Genomic DNA, 19273 nt, shown 5'->3' with positions numbered 1-19273 from the left:
TAGTCTCTGAATTGCAAATGGATGGATGATGAATAGTCAAAGGAATGTTATTTGGTCTCTGATTGAACACAATATTAAATATACTTTCAAATATTGTGGAATGTCTTGTGGAGATTTAGCTGAATAATTATGAGATATATGTATGTGTGGAGAAAAATACATCTGAAATATCAAATAATGTACAGAATACATTGTGTGAATTGATTAAAGCTTTAGAATAACTACTAGTTGGGTACAAGTCAACAGATAATTCTGGTCTAGGGTTGCCATGGAAACAACCAGTGCTTGATATAATTGAGAACATCTTAAACCCTCCTGGTGTTTGCATGCTTTTTTCCCCCTGCCATTTTGAGTTGCTTTAGACATGAATAGGTGATGTTGGTCAGAACAGAAGTGGTTAACGAGCAAAGCCAGATAGCCGTGTCCTGAATATTGATTCTGGTTTACTACTGGTATCTTGTGTTTCATAGGGTTTTTTGTATCACAGTGAGTTCTTAAGGAAGAGAAGCTCTTTGGATTCTGTGTGCTCTCTGCTTCCAGTTAGGGTGTATAAGTGTGTTTAGAAATAGAAGCACTGATTTTATAGAGATGAACATACTTCATCAACTCTTGGATTAATATTAGGAGCAATATGTTTCTGAAAATTAGCTTTTCAACATGAATGGTAAGTCTCTTCTATTACCTTTGACACTATTTTTTGTTTTGTCTTCCCAAGCAGAAAAAATATACCTAGTTTCCCCCTCTTCTCTGCATAGCTATCAATAAATGCATTCGTCTACTGATCTCTTTGTTTTTGTAATTGACTTAGTATGGATTTCGATTAAAAATTACTAGTCTCAAAGATTTGCAATTTGTATTAAGCATTGTTTCCATTGCATAATGGGTATTTAGTATTTTAAATTGTATTTTAAAGCTTTCTTTTAGAAATAACTATTCCAAATCATTAAATAAGGCACAAAATCTGAGACTGAAAATTTTACAATTGAATGCTATATTAATCAGTTTACTTTAAAAATTGCCTTTGGCACCCATAATAAGTTATTTTTTGTGAATTGATACAAATCAAACAGGCCTTCTCAAATTATTATAATTATCACCTGCAAATTCTGAACTGGCTTTTATTGTTATTCATCTGAACCAACTTCTTTTTCTATGGTTTTTATTCTTTCTAAATGATGGGATAGCAAAATAGTTGAGGTCATTCATGGAAGTGGGGGTGGGAAATCTCATTTAAAATGAGATATTTTAATAGAATCGGTAAACTTACCAGGCAGGTATTTGCTTCCCCAAAAAAACATGACTACTTATTATACTTTGAATCTAATGGAATTACGAAATAGTTTATTCTCATTTGAAATATCCTTGAAAGTCATATATAAACAATATACATTTCTTTCTTTAGAAACAGATGTCCTTTGAAAATTCTTTGCCAAAAGCCCAAATCAGTTTTTGAAATGATGCCTTTTTGTTTCAAGTAGGTAGTCTGGAGCTTTATAAAATGACAGAAGAGGATTTGAGGTTGCTGTAGATGAAGAAAAACAAAACCCCACAGTTAATTTATACAGGGGTTTTTTTGTGTGTGTGTGTGTGTGTGTGTGTGTGTGTGTTGGATGTGAGTATGTGAGATTTTGCTTTATCCTACAAATTTAAAGGACTGTTTTTACTAACGTTTCACTTCTGTGCATGACATAAGATACAAAGAGTGGGAGAAGTCATCACACCGCCTTATCTAATATCAGTTTATAATGTGCTCATCTAATATAAGTGCTTTGAGGTCATCTTCACTGAAATGAAGTGTATTGCTGTCACTTCCTCAGTGATACAAAGTACGATAACATACAAATGTCAAAACTGGTATAGCTATAATTTTCAGTGATTTCAGAACTTTGTATGTGCAAATATGAAGGTTTATTTTACAGTGTCATGAGTGCTTAAAGCAAACCTAAATGCAGGCAGTGCTTGGAAGAGGTGGTCCAGCCATCCTTTTTGTGTATCGCCACCTCGGTCTTGTGTGGATGCCAAAACTTAGGCAGCCGCATGGCGAGTTGGTCAGGGAACGGTCTGGCATCGCAGGGGCTCCCGAGTGCCAGTCCGAGCGCACAGAAGGGGAGAGGCGGAAGCTGGACCTCCCCTTCTCACTGCAGCCTCTGCCTTTAAAGTGAGTGTGACACTACAGCCTTGCTGTGCTTCCTCAGTGTCGTGTGCTCCCACTGCTCTACGCGTGAAAGAGGTCCAGAGTTCGGGCCCAGAGTTTCTCTGTTTCTCACCAATCACCTTCCTGGATTTTTCCTCACCCTTCTCTCTTTTCTCTTATAGTTAGATTGTAGCTTCTGCAAAAATTAGATGTTGGCAGTCAGCTATATCGGTTTCAAATTTTGCTGCCTGGATAGTATATTTTTCTTGTATTCTGATTGAGTCATTTTAAGTGAATAAATTTCTCACAAAAACTAGGTGTAAAAAAGGCTACAGGTTGTTCTCCTTTCTTTTTCTCCCTGGGGCTTTATTCAACAATTTGCAAGTGTAGATTTTTTTCATCTTGACCTCCAGGCTTGCAGCTCCATTTAAAAAAAAATAGCTGCACCTTTTACCAAGTGTCTGTTCCCAAGCAGAATAATCCACAAATCAGAAGAGTAATTTTTACAAGGGAAAGGTGAATCTCTTCTGCTCTATTAATTGGGAATTAGATTAACTCATCACCCTAAAAATTGAAAAGAACTTTTGCTTTTGAATGCACCTTTATGGTTGTCTTCACTGCAGCAGTATTGCACCCTTTAAGTGGATCAAGTCAGATGGTCTCCTTGTGAAAGGTTGTCAAGATGCAGGTGAAACCTTAGAACTCATACATTTTCTTCAATTGGAATTTTGATTGGTTTGCTAGCATTTTTTTCAGAAAGGCTCCAGATGAATAAGTCTTTCTTTAAAGACTTGAAAAGATTAAAAGCTGTTTGCTTTTCACAGGCCCAGTTTTGGGGGTTTCCATGTTGTTTTAGTTGTGTTGTTTTGTTTTAGTTGTGTTGTTTTGTTTTAGTTGTGTTGTTTTGTTTTAAACAACAGAATATTCTTTAACAGATAAAACTGGAAGGCCGAATGACTTTGCTAACGTCCACAACTTCCAGTTTTAAAAAGTCTGGTTCTGGTAGATCTTCTATTACACTAGTAACTCCTAATAACATTAAGTTATTGTTTGGGCTAGTGCTTTCAAATACCAAAAAATTGGGAAGTAATCGCTCATCTGGAAATTTACACTCTAAGTACAAGCTAGCAGTTGCCAATGCGTGTGGACAGGTGGAGCAGTGTGAGGAAAGAATGGAGTAATGCTAATAGACTCAGCTGAATTATTGTTAAGTTTTTGTATTCCCTAGAGAATAACTTTTAAGAGCAAGGCACAACTAGTAAAAGTCAAAAAAAAGTATTGAAGAACTTAACAAGTGAGTAACAAAGAGACATCATAGCAAAACTGAGTGGAGAGTCAAGATTGCAATTGTGCATATGACGTAATAGAGGAAAGATAGGCCTGAACTATGAAGGAGTCTCGAAGTTGAAGACCTAGTGTTTGTTTGAGTGACTGAAGTTGGGAGATGAAAATATAGGGAACAGAACAAGATTGCATGTTTCATGATGAGAAAAAATGATTTGCAGCATTTGAAATAAATGATGAGTTGGACAAGAACTTTAGAAGTATTGCTTGTCAACACTGGTAGTAAGAGTGGTATTTATTTTCCTTTTGATACACTCAGTTGCTGTGAAGGACTTCAAGAAGCATCTTTTTATTCCCACTGCTGAGAAGCCTAAAGAAAATGGAAGGATGACATGGCACGTCCAGGTGCCTCAACTAGATGTCTTCCTATGTAGTTCTCGTGGGACTAATGGCTGCTTCCTCTGAAAAATTCCCCAATAATGTTACCAGTCTTAATCATCTGACAATGATTAAGATAATTTCTTAGGCGTTGAGCTGGGTCATGTTTTGTTCTGTTTCCTTGTTTGAAATATTTGACAGAAAGAAAAGGCAGCATGAGAGTTGCTGCTTTGATGTACTTCTTAAAATGCATGTACATAGTGAACAGCCATGAAGGTGTATAGTTTGGAGTGTAAGCAAAGAATGAGTTTAAAAAAACTTGGGTTACTTCTAATGGAAAGGGTATTTGTGTAGTGTGTTGTAATCGTTCATCTGTGTTGAACTGTGGCATCATTTAGTCTCTGTTACATCTCAGAAGTGGTTTTTACCAGAAAGATTGTTGTCGTGTGGGTTTTTTTATATATAATTTACATACCAAATTGTTTATGTAGTTATTTGTTGCTTGGTTCCTTTAAGAGTTCAAATTACTGCTAGTATTACCGTTGTAGGCCAAAGCTCATAACATGAGTTTCACGTCTTTAATTATTGAGGTTCTTAACAGCAGTTTTATAACCTGAATCATGTTTTTGGTGTTTTTCTTTATCCTCGTCTCTGACGGATGCGATAGCTCATTAAGAACGTGTGCTTTTTTTTTTTTTAATCTTTTTGCAGGGTTTGCGACTCCATTCTGTGCAAGTTCTGTGTCTGCCTGATATCAAAATAAGCATTGGCTTTAACTTGTGTTTCTCTAAAGTGCCATTTGTTATCAAAATGGATAGTAAAAATTCTTACCTATTTTTTGCTTGCCCTAATCCTATGGCAAACCAAAGCTTGTTGTTCACTTGATGTGTTGAATTGTGAAACGTATTTATTTACATAAGACTTCCTTCTTCAGGAAGTCAGTCCCTCTGCTATTTAAGGTTATAAATGAACTTCTACTACTTGGTTAGTTACTGTAGGCAACCCTTTCCTGTAAATATTGATAGTGTGCTCTGAGTGAGATATTTCAGTGTTGTGACGTGTCAGATTCAACTCTTACAATGAGATGAGAAGCTGTTTTGCGGCCTTACTCGGACAGCAGTGAGGATACAGCTTACCGATTTGGGCGCAAGGGCGTGAGAACTTCTGCAGTTGTGTTAATGCCAGGGCTCAGACAAAGTAGTTCTGTAGGAAGCAGCCTTAGAAATGGATGCAGTTAAAGCAAGGTTGGCAGAAATTTTGCATGTTGTTAACGGTAAATAAAATCCAAGAAGGATACGTACATGAGCTTATCGAGTATTATTCAGACTCCTCATATGAAATACATGAAAAAAGAAAAAACGATGAGTTGTTTGTTTCTAGTCTTCCTTAAATTGCATCCATGTAGTAAGCAATCCTTGAAGATGCTTAGTTTGGAGTATAAAGAAAAAAAAACAGTTTAAAACTTGGATTACTTCTCAAGAAAAGGGTATTTGTGCATGAGTATATCTAGTACTGTGAGAGCCATTGCCTGCTTGCAGGGAATGTATTGGTGAATATGCAGATCAATGCCCTGCAGATTTTTGCTTATAGTTTCTAATAATCTAACCCTAAAACATACCCTCAGTGATAGCAGGCCAGTAATATGTTATCCTCTTTAGTCACTGAAATTTTAATTAAGAGGCAAGGTGGGGGCAGTAATACAGGGAAGAAAGTTACTGCTAGCCTGTTGGCCAGTATCTCTCAGTGCAGAGGGATGGATGGCCTCGCTAGAGGAAACCTGTAGAAGGTTCAGTGAATGTTTTGCTTGCTGTGTGTTATTGACTGTAAGAGAAAAATCGGATTGTTTCTTATATTCATATTTAGCTAGTAGAATTTGCTAAAAGCCTTTCCCCAAGAGCGTAGCTATAGTTACAGGGTATCTTATAGTAGTACCCTAGAAAATTTTGTTCTTGGAACTCATTCTTAAAATTTATTCCTTTTTTCACATGGTTACCATGGAAATATATGCACTGCAGAAACAGAGGTGTTTGAAATTACAAAAGAAAATTTAAAACTGTGGGAGAATTGTGAAAACTAATACTTGTTATATTTCACACAGGAAGTCTTCAACACTAGAGTCTGTGGCAGTTGCGACGTTTTGGATTACTTGCTGGGTGAAATTTGGCTAGAGCTGTAGAGGCTGTTACTGCACAGATGAGGCTTAATTCCTAACTGCCCACAAAGCCCATCAGCATATGATAATTGAGAATTCTGTATGTTAACATTTCTTCACATAACCCTTTATGTATGATGTAATTTTCTATATAGGGAGCGTTAAGTACTGCATTTGTAAGTAATTGTATTAAACTTACTTTATTAATTTTAAGCTGATAGAATTAACTGTCCTGAACTGAAGATTAGTAACTTAAAATAAGAATTATTATGCAGCAGCATTTTCAGTAGCCCAGTGCAGTACTTTCATGGCCGTGTTACACAAGCCTAAGCTGGCACTGCTTCAGAAAAGGAGCACTTCTGTCTGGCCCCATGTATTTGCCTGTTTCCACCTCACGTTGTCCTCTCGCTCACCCCAGCAGAAGTATTCATGTGGTGAAATGAACTGAGAATTGATTTGGATTAAGACTAGTTTTCTTTTTACTCTCTTGCCTCTCTGCATTAGTTTTTAATCTGGCTCAATTCCTTGACCTGGTTTGGCAATCAGTCACAAAGGCGCTTTTGCTCTTTCAAGGAAGGTCATGATGCAGAGACAGGAACAGACGACTGTGGAAGGACAGGATTGCTTTTTTGGGGAGCAGTTATTTATACTCGCCCATATTGAACATGGAACTGCAGCCTAATAAATCAAATTGCTACTTCATGGACCTTTAAGCCTCAAAGCATGTTGATTGTTGCAAGAAAGGAAGCAGATTTATGAATGCATAGTGCCTAGCAGTCCAGAATAATTCCCTTCAGAGCACACTTCAAAGATAGGAAAAGGGTACGGGAGAGACCCCTTTCCTTAAGCCAAAGCTTAGTTTAACATATTCCAGAACTAACTGGATGCCAGTTGTAACTGGTGTTGCTAGAGAAGAACTGGAAGGAAAAATCTACTTTAACCACTCAGAGAAAGGGTGCTAATAGTCCTCTAATTTGGAAGGGAGGTTTAGGCAGGAAAAAGAGATGTGCCACCATAAAGGACCACGTGTACACATGAAGCTATTCTCTTTGTCTGCATCAAGAATGTCTTGTATATTGTCAATAAATTAAGATTTGAATAATAAACTCTAATTGGTTCATCCTTTTCTTATTTTTTTCTTTTTTTAGCAGAAAGGAAGAGAGTCTATTTATATAATTGAAGAATGTAGCATTTTTCTGTGTGTTTCTTGGGGGAAGGGGTCGCTTTCTCTTTTTATGAAGTATATTCATCTATAAATTTTGATGAGATTTGGTTCTGGATTCTTTTTTAAATTGAGAGTGATATTGATATATATATATATTTTAATCTCACCTGTATATATATATTTTTAATCATCTATTTTTTTAAATTGAAATTCTTAATGGTGGAAAATGGTTGAAGCATATACGAATGTGCATGAGTATGAGCAGGTACTGTTGAGCAGAGCTAGGACAAGACTTGACTGTGTTTATGACTGAATAAGTTACTAATATACATTGAATTTTTTTTATTTACTTTTTTTTTTTAAGTGAAATTTCAGGGATTCACATTTTAAGTGATTAAGTGTTAGTTGGGTTGGTCCTGTCTCCCTGCAGTGGTGTCCTGTTATGTTGTACTTCTGGCATTAACAGGCCTTACTACCTCTGTTTGGCTAGTGCTTTATGATTTAAGAAAATGAATAAAGAGGAGACTGAAAATTAGATTTGGAAGTATAATTGACTTTGTTATCTCTAATAAAAATAGAAGAAGGAAAGAGAAAGTCAGTCTGGCTGTGGCAGTTGCGTGCAGTGGAACATCTTCTGCTCAGAATTCAATAAAAATAGGTGTTATCTCTGATAGCTGAAAACTCAGCTTCTGCTTTGGTTTGCCCAAATCTGTCGTACCTCTTGTAGACTGTTGCTCTCTGGCCAGCCAAGTAAAGAGGTGCACGTTAGGTAAGAGTTCAGCTTTTCTTAATTTGCAGTTTAGAAATGATAGCCTGTAACACTGAAAAATAAAAATTAAAAAAAAAAAGTTCTCCACAGAGCTCTTAACTGCTGCAAATATGCCCACGTAGGGTGGACCAAATACTGTCTAGCTGGAGTTCAAAATCATGGACAAGATTAAAATAAAATTTTGCCTGCCTTCCAGATCTTGAGTTCTACAATACAAGTTGTTCACACCCATTACTATTATTGCACATTGAAAATTAATTCCTGTTTTGGATTTTGTTGTTTGTTTTTTGTTTGTTTGTTTTTAAAGCTCAAGGAAGATTCTCACCCACTGCAGCTGGTTAGGAGTTTGCTCTACTACTACATCATCAGTTCTCATAGCCATTAACATTTAAACAGAAATATGAGATCAAAACCTCACTCTTAAAGTAAAAAAGTTACTGGATCAGATACTAGATTGCTGCAGAGTCTGTTGATTTAGCCTATCTGCCTTTCCTGCTGGCAGAACAGAAACAAGATAAAATTGTCAGGGGTCAGTTTTTCACAGCAGAGCTGCTGAGTGTGTTTCACTGCCATGTTAAGACAGCACCGTCTGGGCCTGAAGCAGGCTTCATACGGCATTGGCCTCCCCTCGCCCGCTTGTTCGTTTTGTGAGCAACACAGCAGTTTGGTCTTTTCAATGGTCTGTTGCAATGATACTATTTTTGTTTCTGTTTTAAAGTGTTTTCTAGCTAACAATGTTAACTGGAACCTGCGCTACTTCCTTGAATGTACAGTAATGTTTCATTCTCAGTTGTGGTCATTTTTAAATACTGAACAGGATCGAGAAATCTCATTGTAAATCACGTGATATTATTCCTGCTTATGAAACGTGCAAAAGAGGAATTTAAAGAAATACACAAGAAACAGGTGAACAGTGTAAGAATAGGACTGAGAGCTCTTGAGCCACGTTCTTCTCCCTCGTTTCTGACATGTGGTAGTGTAACTACAGTATTCACTGAGACATCTAAATACACCTAGGTAATGTTTAAGGCTATAAATAGTACATGTTTTTATAAAATGAAATACACAAATATATTTAGCAAAATCTCTTCATACATACTCATTTTTTTCCATTAAATAAAATTTGGAGATATAATTAAATGGTCCATTTAATTCCAGATTTCAAGTGGTTATATTACAGTTTTGGAACTGAAACTGAATTGTATTTTGATAAAGGGCATTTTAAATACCAAGCAGAGACTGGCATTTAGCACAGCAGATGGGGGTTTGTAGTAGTGCCCAATGTTTAGTCTTAATCAGTTTAGTTCTTGCTTTTTGCCATGAATCCTATCCAAATACTTCTCCCCCCTGCCCCCCCCCCCCAAAAAAGAAATCTGGATTTCTGGCTCTTGTGAGAGATGTGCTTGAGAATAACAAATACGGTGCACATGGGAGGTGGGAGAAAGGCAAAGTAATGCATGGTAACTGTCCAGGGCTGCTCCATCTGTGCCCCCTCTCCCCCCTGCTGTCGCCGCAAGGCCCCAACCCTGTAGCTCTTCAGCAGCTCTCCTGTGATTCACTCATTCTGAAACAGTGTTTTAGGCTGGACTACTCTCCGTAACAATCACACATACTATTTTTGTTAATTTTTTTATAATCCTGCTAACTTTTCATGTGAATGCTAACCCATAAAACAAACAAAACTAATTGTATAGTTATATTATTAAACAACAAAGCGATGGGTTTAGTCACATGCAAAATTAAGTTTGTCTGAACAGCAGCTCTTGGCCAGTAATAGTCAAGAAACAGATAGGTAACTAATTCCGGATAATGGAGTTGCAGTGGGCGTTTCCAGGACTGTCCTGACTCTTAGTGGGTGGGCTGAGTAATTCAAGTGTCAAGATTTTATTACATATTTTACATATTTCTATCCTGCTCTCTACTGCCCTTAAAAATTCCTGTTGGTATGCTTTCCTGCTTATCACCATTTCCCCTTGGAGTACAGCTCTCCTTAGGCCAAGTCTTGCATTGTCTGTGATACCCGAGTGGGTATCTCACATACTCCTTGCCCAGCTGCATGTGCACCTGTAGAATTTCTTTTTACTAGGCTTTTACCTGAAGCAGGCAGTAGTTTGAAAAAAAACTATTTGAAGACTTTCACTTTAACTCCCAATCTGTTTTCTTAAGACCTTTTCCTGAATCTCCCCAGATTCCCTACTACGTGCTTTGGGGGTTTGCATTTCATAAAACTTGCTTCTGCTGCTGGTGATTCTTCTTGCTGGCCGTGAGAAGAGAGGTCAGTGGTGTGTGTTTGTGCGTTGCCAGCCTCTGGCACCTTCGCGCGGCCTCGGCAGCCGCAGCTGGGGTGCTTGCTGACCCCTCTGGTGGCCCTCCTTGTGCTGGGGTGCTACTGCTGCTCTGCCCTCCACTGCCAACAGCTTGCTTTCTTGGGCAACAACTTTTCCTCCTTTAATTTCAACCTCCTTCACTCCAACTTCTACTGTATCAGTGAAACCAGGCTGGGTAGGGTCTGTTTGCTGGTCTCCACATACACTCCTTGCGTCATTATCGTCTTCACTTTGCTCGGCCGTACGAGTGATTCTTCGTTCTTCAGTGCTTATGGGAATCTGTATATCAAGATCTGTTTCCTGGGTTCTTTTTTTAAAGCCTCACTAAATTAATTCATATATTTACAATGAACGTAAAGTTTTCAAGAATGTATTCCAGTCTGCATACAGTAACCTTACTGGGCAGGTTAGACTTTCCCAAGGGACTTTGTTCTGTTGTTGCGTAACGGGTCTCAAATTTGTGAATTATTTTGAAGATTGCTTACCATTTCTGAGCTATCCACCACATGCTGTGCAATCTGTCACATGCTGTCTTTGGAACAAAGTGATAAGCAGTTGGAAAATCACCTGGTTACAGGTTTTATTGTGATCCAGCATGGTGCAATGAAGATGGGTATAGTTTTGTTAGCAGCAATTCCATGGATATTTGAGTCTTGGAATAGATTCATTATTAAAGAGGACAGCTTAATCTCTCCGGAGGTTTTGTAAACTATGCTTATTTCTGTGATACATCATCTTTTTTCATACTGAATTTAGCTGCCTTTGTTTTTTCTTTTTTCATTTGGTACTTTCTGCTCAGCCGTTCTGTGATTTAGCATGAGTCATTCTGTCTGTGTGGGAAAGGTCTGCTTTACTCTGGAGTCCGCTCCTGAGTGGGGAGGGGAGGGGGGGGGAATGTATTTGTGTTTTCTATGTGTTTGTTGTGCAAATGCATAAAACTTTTTTTTTTTCTCTTTCTTTCCTCTCTTCATCATCTCATCTGTGTGGGTGAATGTTCCTGCAAACCTTTGGGGAACCTATAGAGACCTTTGGTATGCTCATTCTTTCATTAGAGCCCAAAGTCACTGATGCTAGCAACAGTTTAAAGACCAGAAGAGCAAACAGAAGTCGCATCATAACAACGTTTAGTGGCTAAAAATGTGCACTTGAGGAAAACTTCTAAGTCATCATTTAATGTTTCTTTGGATCATCACAGTGATGCTAGTGACCACTACCAACCAATCAGCATAAATTTTTATCTGTGTCCAAAAAGTAGATATAAAACATGTTCTCCTGTAGCAAGAGGTGATGTTTGGAGATTCAGATATAATTTTCAAATGTACCTATTCTGTTTCAGATTCAAAGTCCCATTTTCAGAAATGACTTAAGTGCACAGTTGCCTAAATTCTCTTGGTAATGGCCCACTGACTGGTACAGGGCTTTAGGAGCCAAGGGGACTTCTGAAAATGAGAGCTAGGCTTCTAGGACACTTACAGGGGTTTTTTGGAAATTTGAGCCCTTTTTCATTAAGGAGGGAATCTGTAACACACATCACAGAATGTGAAATATTTTTTAAAAGATGTAGATTTTAGGAATAAAAAATATGCCTTGGGGTAGATTTATTTTGAAAACACATGTTCAGTGCTGCTTTCCAAGAAAAAGGACAAAAGTGAAGTAGAGTAAGGTAAAAGTTCTGTGTTGAAGGAGAGCTCATGGCTTCTTGATGTTACAGAATTTTTTTGCTCTTGCTTCAACAATTTGAATATTTCCAGCTGTATTCCAGTTTTTTCATAAACAGCATTCTTTATCCCCTAATCAGAACAGAGACAGAGATGATTACATGTAAATGCTGTAGTATATTTGCAATTAGATTTCAGTGCAAAAGATGTGGGAATTTAAAATATTTCTTCATTTGAACAATGGAAGTTGCATGAGGGATATTTAAGACCCAAAATGTACTGTAATAACATGATTATTCTTTGTATACTCAGAAAAAAAAGGAAACAAACAAAAATTATTTCATGTTTTCGTTGTGCTCTACAGTGTTAAAGCAAAGTTAATGCTCTTTTCTAAGCTACAGCTGCTTGAGTTTGAAGACTCAGCTTTTTGTGAGTCTTAATGATCATCTTAATTTTTTTCTTGTCATTAAGATAATGTTACTTTGACAGAAATTGATTTTTAAAAAGCTTTATCATAGTCATGATCTCTGCTCTCCTAGTGGAAGAGGGGCCATCAGTCATTACTTTGGCCATTCTTAGCTTCCATTTTTGTAGTAGGAAATTATTTCATGCCACAGGAAATCCTACTCTTTTCTAAAATGGGAATCATTAAAAGTCATTAAATGAGTAACCCCTGTAATTTAGAAACAATAGAAATATTTTCCCCACTTGGGATGAATGTACCAAACCTTGTACTGACTACTCACTAAATACTGATAACTCTCAATGAGTTTTCATATCAATTTAAAATAATTCCTTTGATGTAAACTGTTTTCTTAGTCCATGTATCCCTAAGTTAGAGGTAATAAATATGCTCCTCATCTCTGATATTGCTTCTTTCTCTTAAGCTAAAATTGCTGACTGGATATCATATTTTAAACACTTCTCTAACCTTTAGGTCTGCCATAACTTCTGACAATTTTTCTGAAATTGCCCTTGTATTGATGCTTCTCCATCAGAGCCCGGGACAGTGGGAGCCATAAAGCTCCCTTGAGTATTTTGCTGCAGTTGAGCACCTCATTCCCTAGTGCAGTGAGCAAAGCAAAGCAAAAAAAATTCACGACTGGAGCCTGCTCCTGGGCTTCTGTTGGTTTCAGCACCGCTGAAGCCGTACCACTGCTAAGGCAGTGACCCAAGAGTTTTTGAGAAGTCCTCTGTGTAGATAGGAGTCGTCTCTGAGAAGAGAAGCGCTATAATATTCCGATTCATCAGATGGTTGCTTACAACCAGTGATAAACCTAAATTTTATGAGCATCAGAAGCTAAAATACAGTTACCAAAACATGTATTTCTAGACTTTGCCCAGAATAATCTTAGCGCATTTCTGAGTATTTTTAGAAATTGCTTATGGTGGAATATAGTACAGAAAATCCAACATTATTAATGCTATATTATGTGAAATGATTCAGAGAACACACAACTGATATGATATTTTATTCTCTATTCTGTGACTTTTTCAGAATCACAGCAATGCCTGAAACCCTTGTGTTTGTGACTGTGCATTAAGTAATCTACACTGATCTGCCTGATAATTGATATTCCAAAAAATAGAACAACTGAAAGATTATCTGAATAAAATATATTAGTGCACATTTTAAACAGCCAGAAATTTGCTATTATTTCTATTTTGCTATTATTTGCTGTAATCTCAGTGCAAAATTAATATTAAAAGTGTTTGTTCTTTGACTGTGGGCATATCTAATGTGCAGTGTTGTTGTAGCCCTGTGTTTTGTCTTTGCTTGCAGTAATGCTGTGCGTATGGTACCTGAGCTTGCAAACAGCCTTTAAATAAAGGTGATGGTTGAAAAAAGCAATGAGAATGACATTATGATCAATCTTTTATAAGAAAAAGTAACTTTTAATTAAAAAAAAAAGTCCATCTCTGTGGCATGGTGATTTATAAATGTCAGATGTTTGGGGGTTTTTCCCACTCCATTTAAGAAAGTTATACATCACCTTAAAGCCTGCTTGTGTGTACAGTATTGCGAGTTATTAGAGCTGAAGTAGTTTAATTTGTGTAGAGTGACATAGTTGCTCCAGGAAGCTTAGAGATTACCTCAAGATATTGTAGAAGTTTTAGAGACGTTGGTGCTCACTTTCATGAAGAATGAAGTTGATGAAGTTTATATAATTTGTTAAAGAAGCATCTCTATCACATCCATGATGAAGTACATTAATAAGAATGTATTTTTTTTGTGTGTGTTTTCAGTGAAAGAGTTCCTAGCCAAAGCCAAAGAAGATTTTTTAAGAAAATGGGAAAGCCCCCCTCAGGTATAAACCCTTTAAGCATTCAGTAATTTTCTCTGTTGCATTTTTTTGATAATATATTATCAGTCTGTGATGAGCTAGATAGAAAGCTAAGATAAGTTTAATGCAATTTTCAAGAGTTTCCATTTTGAATGTCTGTTTTGTCACTGAAGTTACGATTGGCAAAGATTTGTATTTCCTCTCCGGATTTGAACCTGGAGCTGGCGAAATGGTCACACTGCACAAGAGCTTTCTCGTACCCAGAATGACATTTACAATCAGCCTGACAAAGCTCAAAATTTATTGACATGTTTCAGCTGGCTCTTTATAATACTAAGCTTTGGCAAGTCTGTAATTCACCTTGTTCATGATTTCCCCTATAGTACTGGGGGAGGAGTCTACCACATGAGGTGTGAGGGCAGGTTAAGGAGCTTGTCAGAGGGAAATATTTAAAAATTTGAACTTTTTTTTTAATCAGCGTTTGAAATGCTATTGTAATGAATACCTGGGAAAATTTACTTAATGTGATCTCTAGATAGCTCTCACATAGTTGTCTCTAGAACTTGGTTCAAGGATTTGCAGGCTCTGATCTGCTTATATGTGGTTATTTATCTCTATGTTAAACTCCTGAGCTGTTAACAGCTAAATTCTTCTTACCAAGCATGTGTCATCTTTATTGATGAATTACAGTAATGTTGGTGCAGTTCAGTTAAGTCCTTTTCTGTTTTAATCAGTACAGTATCAAATCTCTTACTAAAATTTCATAGGCATGAAATTATATTAACACTACCGTTGGCTCTAGTTTGCCATCTGTGATAAATGCAATTTTACCCAACCCTCTTTCATAAATGATTTCATTGCATGCAGTTAAAATTGTCTTTGGGTACCAGTTTATAAATAATATCATTATATCCTTGTACGTATAGAATACTGCTGGCCTAGATGATTTTGAGAGGCAAAAAACTCTTGGAACAGGATCATTCGGGAGAGTTATGTTGGTGAAACATAAATCCACAGAACAGTATTATGCTATGAAGATACTGGACAAACAGAAGGTTGGTGTAATTTATAGTGTTTTTTTTCTGGTGCAAGTGGTAGTTTTAGAAGCAGAATGCATAGAGTTTGCAAATATGCATCTGTGATCTGACAAGAAATGTTACATCACTTTTTTTTTTTTTTTTAATGTTGCCACAATGAACCTTTTCTGCTTTTAGGGGCGCTTTTTGTTTGGCCTTTGAGTTTCTTTGATTTTATGATATGTTGTTTTTTTTTTTTTCCTCACTGCTAAGCATTTTAATTCATTTTCTTTGTTTTTATTCAACAAATGAACTGACTGCTTCTGTGGGAGCTGGTGAGCTTAGATGATTAGGAAAAAGGCTTTATGGGTCCATGCATATGTTTTTACTGCTATTTTTGATTGCTGAGAAAACAGTCCTCTTCAGAAGAGTTTGTTCTGAGGCCACAAGAAAGCACTGTTAAAATGTGTTGAATGAACTAGGATGATTTTTCCTGCTGTTGTTACTTTGCTCCAGTTCCTGCACACTAGAATGGATACATATAGGAATATAAGACCAAAGCAAATAAAATAGAGAAGGCATTCTCTCTTAATCTTAAAAAGCAGCAAAACTTCTCGAGTTTTATATTAATGTATTAACTGCATATTTATAAGTTTGATGCAGACAAAGGTCTGGTAACTGTGGCTAAATTTGTGTTGCATTTATTGTGCTTTTGCTTATTGCACTTGGATGCTAGTCATATTTTAAACAATTGACTTTCTTTTTTAGCCAGCGTATTCAGTTATTCATGTTGGGTACAGTTCTTACAACAACCAGTAGGATTAATGACAGGTAAAAGAGGCTATGTTGAGTAGTGTTCTAGGCATTAATAAAATATTATCAGTTAAATTCTTTGTTTATCTTTTGTAAGGTGGCCTACATATTCTTTAGCAAAAGCAAAATTTAATACTATTTTAAAAAATCAACTTATTTTACATTGTTAGCACATAGCTCAAGAATTTTGGAAGACTCTTTGAATCAGGGGTTCTCAAAATTTTCATTTGTGAACTGTAATTTAATAAATACTAATTGCTTGAATCATTTCTTTTCCATTCTCAATCCCATGGGGTATTATTTTTTGTATGCATAATTATTTAATATTTCTGTTGCATCTATAGTGATTGCTTAGATAGAAGAGTAATTTTAAAAAGGAATTGAGGATCTTTTCTCTCTCCCTCAATGTGAGTTAAGAGCTGTATAGAAAGAGGAAAGAAGACAGCATGATGTCACCACAGCAATGCACGTCTTGGAAGGCCTCAGAGCAAACAGCTGTCCTACAGTAGATATTTGCTATGTTGAAAATTGAAATGCTGTAGTCCGCATCTGTATTGTTACTCCACTTCAAAATTTTTTTGAAAGTTTATTATTCTTTTAGTTAAGTAAGCAGTGTCATTTGATGAAGTTTAAATTTTAAATAGAATAGAATTTTGGAATAATACGTTGTTAAGAAATTTATTTATATATTTAGTTTTTACTGGTTTTGACAAGTTTTTCAGAAGTGCATTATTTAGAACTCAGTTTCTAAGGTCCTCAGCATAAGAACTTTTCTTACTTTATAAGGCACTGCATGCTTTTGCTTCTGTATAACAAATTAAATTAAAAATCATATTAAGAAAATATCAATCTGGCAAAGTGGACTTTAATAATCAGAAAATGTTAAAATGCAGTTTACAGCACTGCCTTAATTTGAACTCTTGCACTCATGCATTTTGACACTCTTGAGTAACATTGTATGATGGGACTATGGCAGCAGCATGATCAAAGCAGTTCCCTGAGTGGCCGTTCCAGTATTCCTTAAATGTGACTCTTTAGCCACGCTGTCTCATTTGCTGTCCATTCTGTACAAGGAATGATTTGGTGTCCTGGACCTGGAATAGTGTGTTATATAATAACAGGGTCCTTTATAAGTGTTGGACAAAAAGCCAAAACAAACTTGTCAATTCAGTATCAATTCTGGCATTTTTTGACTTTGGAAAGTACAACCACAAGACCGACAGCGCAGGCCGTTGAGGCCTGTGTCGCCTGTCCTTATCGCAGTGTGGCTGGTCGATCCTGGCAGAAGCTGGGTTGCGAAGGAAGGAGCGATGGACGTCCCGCTGCTGCCAGGAGAGCCCACTGCCGAATTCCATTTTTAACTTCTTTTTATTTGAACTGTTTTCAGGAATGACTGAGTCTTTGTCACTGGAACAATTTAGGAGATTGTGTTTTTCTTCAGAAAACTGCCATAAAAATAGTAAGATTTAAAATATGGGCTATATGTTACATAAAGTTAATTAAACTCATTGCTACCAGCACAGTCTAAAATAAATTGGAAAGCTATAGCTATAATATCTGGTAAAAACAAAAATTCACATTTTTATTGCAATGGACTTTCGGTAAAAGTTCTATGGGATTTAAGACATTTGCCCCCAGATATCAGTCTTCTATTAGAAAAAGAGATGTGTTTTCATGCTAATCAGATGTCTGAAGTGTTTCTGTATTTAAATTATGCATTGCAAGCACTTTTTCAACTCAACTTGGTTGACATATATATTCATATCTATATATGAATGTATATATTATAAATGTATTCATGTATTAACTTCAATTAATTGATCAGTAAATAGGTTATCAAAATTTCTACAATTTGGATCTGATAGAAAACATGGAGATGTCTGCAATTAAGACCATGTGAAGAACTGCCTATAACTTTTTCATTTACATTCTACTTGAAACAAGAGAAAGTATATCCTATTTTTAAACCATGTAAGCAGTAGGATGTTTTCCCGTCCGTTTGGTTTCTACAAGGTGTCCGTGCATGCCAGTTATCCAGCTGGTTTTCCTTCAGTGCTCGGGTGAAGGCTCGGTGCCTGGGCACTGCCAGCCTCCTGCGGGGCGAGAGTGGGGCGCCAGCGTCCGCCGGCACCGCGCGGCCACAGGGACCGGCGCGGGGGCGGAAGGGGCCTCCATCCCCTAGGCAGAGCGCTCCGCAGCCGGCCCTTACGCAGCTGCTTTTGGAGCAGGAAGCACTCATGCAGATGAGCTTTATCACAGGGTTTGCTTGTCTGCTGGCTTGCCAGTGAGTTTTAACTAAGAGCCTGGCGTGGGGAAAAAACTGGCTCTTTAGCCCAACTAGCACGTCCCTGGGATTTTTGGAAATAGCCCAGATCTACTTGAGCATTCATTCTTCTCTCCCTCCCTATTTTTGGATTCACTGTGTTGCTGTTCTATTTTATCTTAGGAGACTGCAGAGAAGGTCCAGCTGCTGTTTTATAAACAAGAAAAAAAATTTAGCGCTGTTTTATCGGAGGAGAGTTTACTTTCTCTTTTTAATTGTGAGAACTATTCTTAGGGCTTTATTTCCTGTCAATCATTCCCTGATCAAATACACAACTGTATTTTCTTTCAAAAGAGTCTACCAGTTTCAGCAATTATACTCTCTGGAGGATTCACTAGTTGGTGATTGTAAAGGAAGGGTCTTTCTAGAATCGCCTTAAAATAAGATGTTAAATCTGAATGCAAAATGGATGGGCCAGTTCTGTGTCCCTTTCTTATCCAATCTTATCCTCGGTTCATCAGGATATGAAAAAATAAAGAGAAATGTAGCATATGTTGATGTAACCGGCAGCTTTGTGTGTAGGGTTGTTATTCCTTCATTTGTCTGCCTTTATTTAGCATGTCTGTAACATAATGCTGCTTGCTGAGTTTCATTCCATAATTGCTTTTGGAAAGAAAAAGTGGTTAACAAAAAAGCTCAGACATCTATAGGTACTACCTTTTGTCTCTAAAAGATAGTTAATTTTAAACACAGTCTCAGTCAGGGTTGGCGTATCTTGCAGATCTGTTATTTAGAGCTGTTAGATTTGATTTCCAGATATCAAAAAACAATGACTTGTTTTGATGTTTTGATCAGCCTTGTAGACTTTCTTGTCTCCTGTGCTTAAAAAAAAAAAAAGGTAACTAACCTTGGGTCTCCTGCCACTCTCAAAATAAGATATAGATAAATTGGGTGATAGAGATTAAGTAAAATGGAAAAATTATGATTATGCAATTGATTATGACAAGAAACCAAATTCCAAATTGCTGA

At 36.9% G+C, this 19273-nt stretch overlaps 1 protein-coding gene across 2 annotated transcripts in view; it reads left to right on the top strand.

Annotated features, from left to right (window-relative positions):
• PRKACB (protein kinase cAMP-activated catalytic subunit beta) overlaps positions 1–19273 on the top strand; it is an 82053-nt gene that overhangs the window by 40185 nt on the left and 22595 nt on the right. For both annotated transcript variants that reach the window (XM_067301001.1, XM_013961422.2), the window contains exons 2-3: positions 14115–14176; positions 15079–15207. In XM_067301001.1, coding sequence (XP_067157102.1) covers positions 14115–14176; positions 15079–15207 — 191 coding nt within the window. The remainder of the gene's footprint in view (positions 1–14114; positions 14177–15078; positions 15208–19273) is intronic.

This window comes from Apteryx mantelli, chromosome 8 (assembly GCF_036417845.1).
Source record: "Apteryx mantelli isolate bAptMan1 chromosome 8, bAptMan1.hap1, whole genome shotgun sequence".
NCBI lineage: Eukaryota > Metazoa > Chordata > Aves > Apterygiformes > Apterygidae > Apteryx > Apteryx mantelli.
This window is presented reverse-complemented; position numbering and strand designations above follow the sequence as displayed.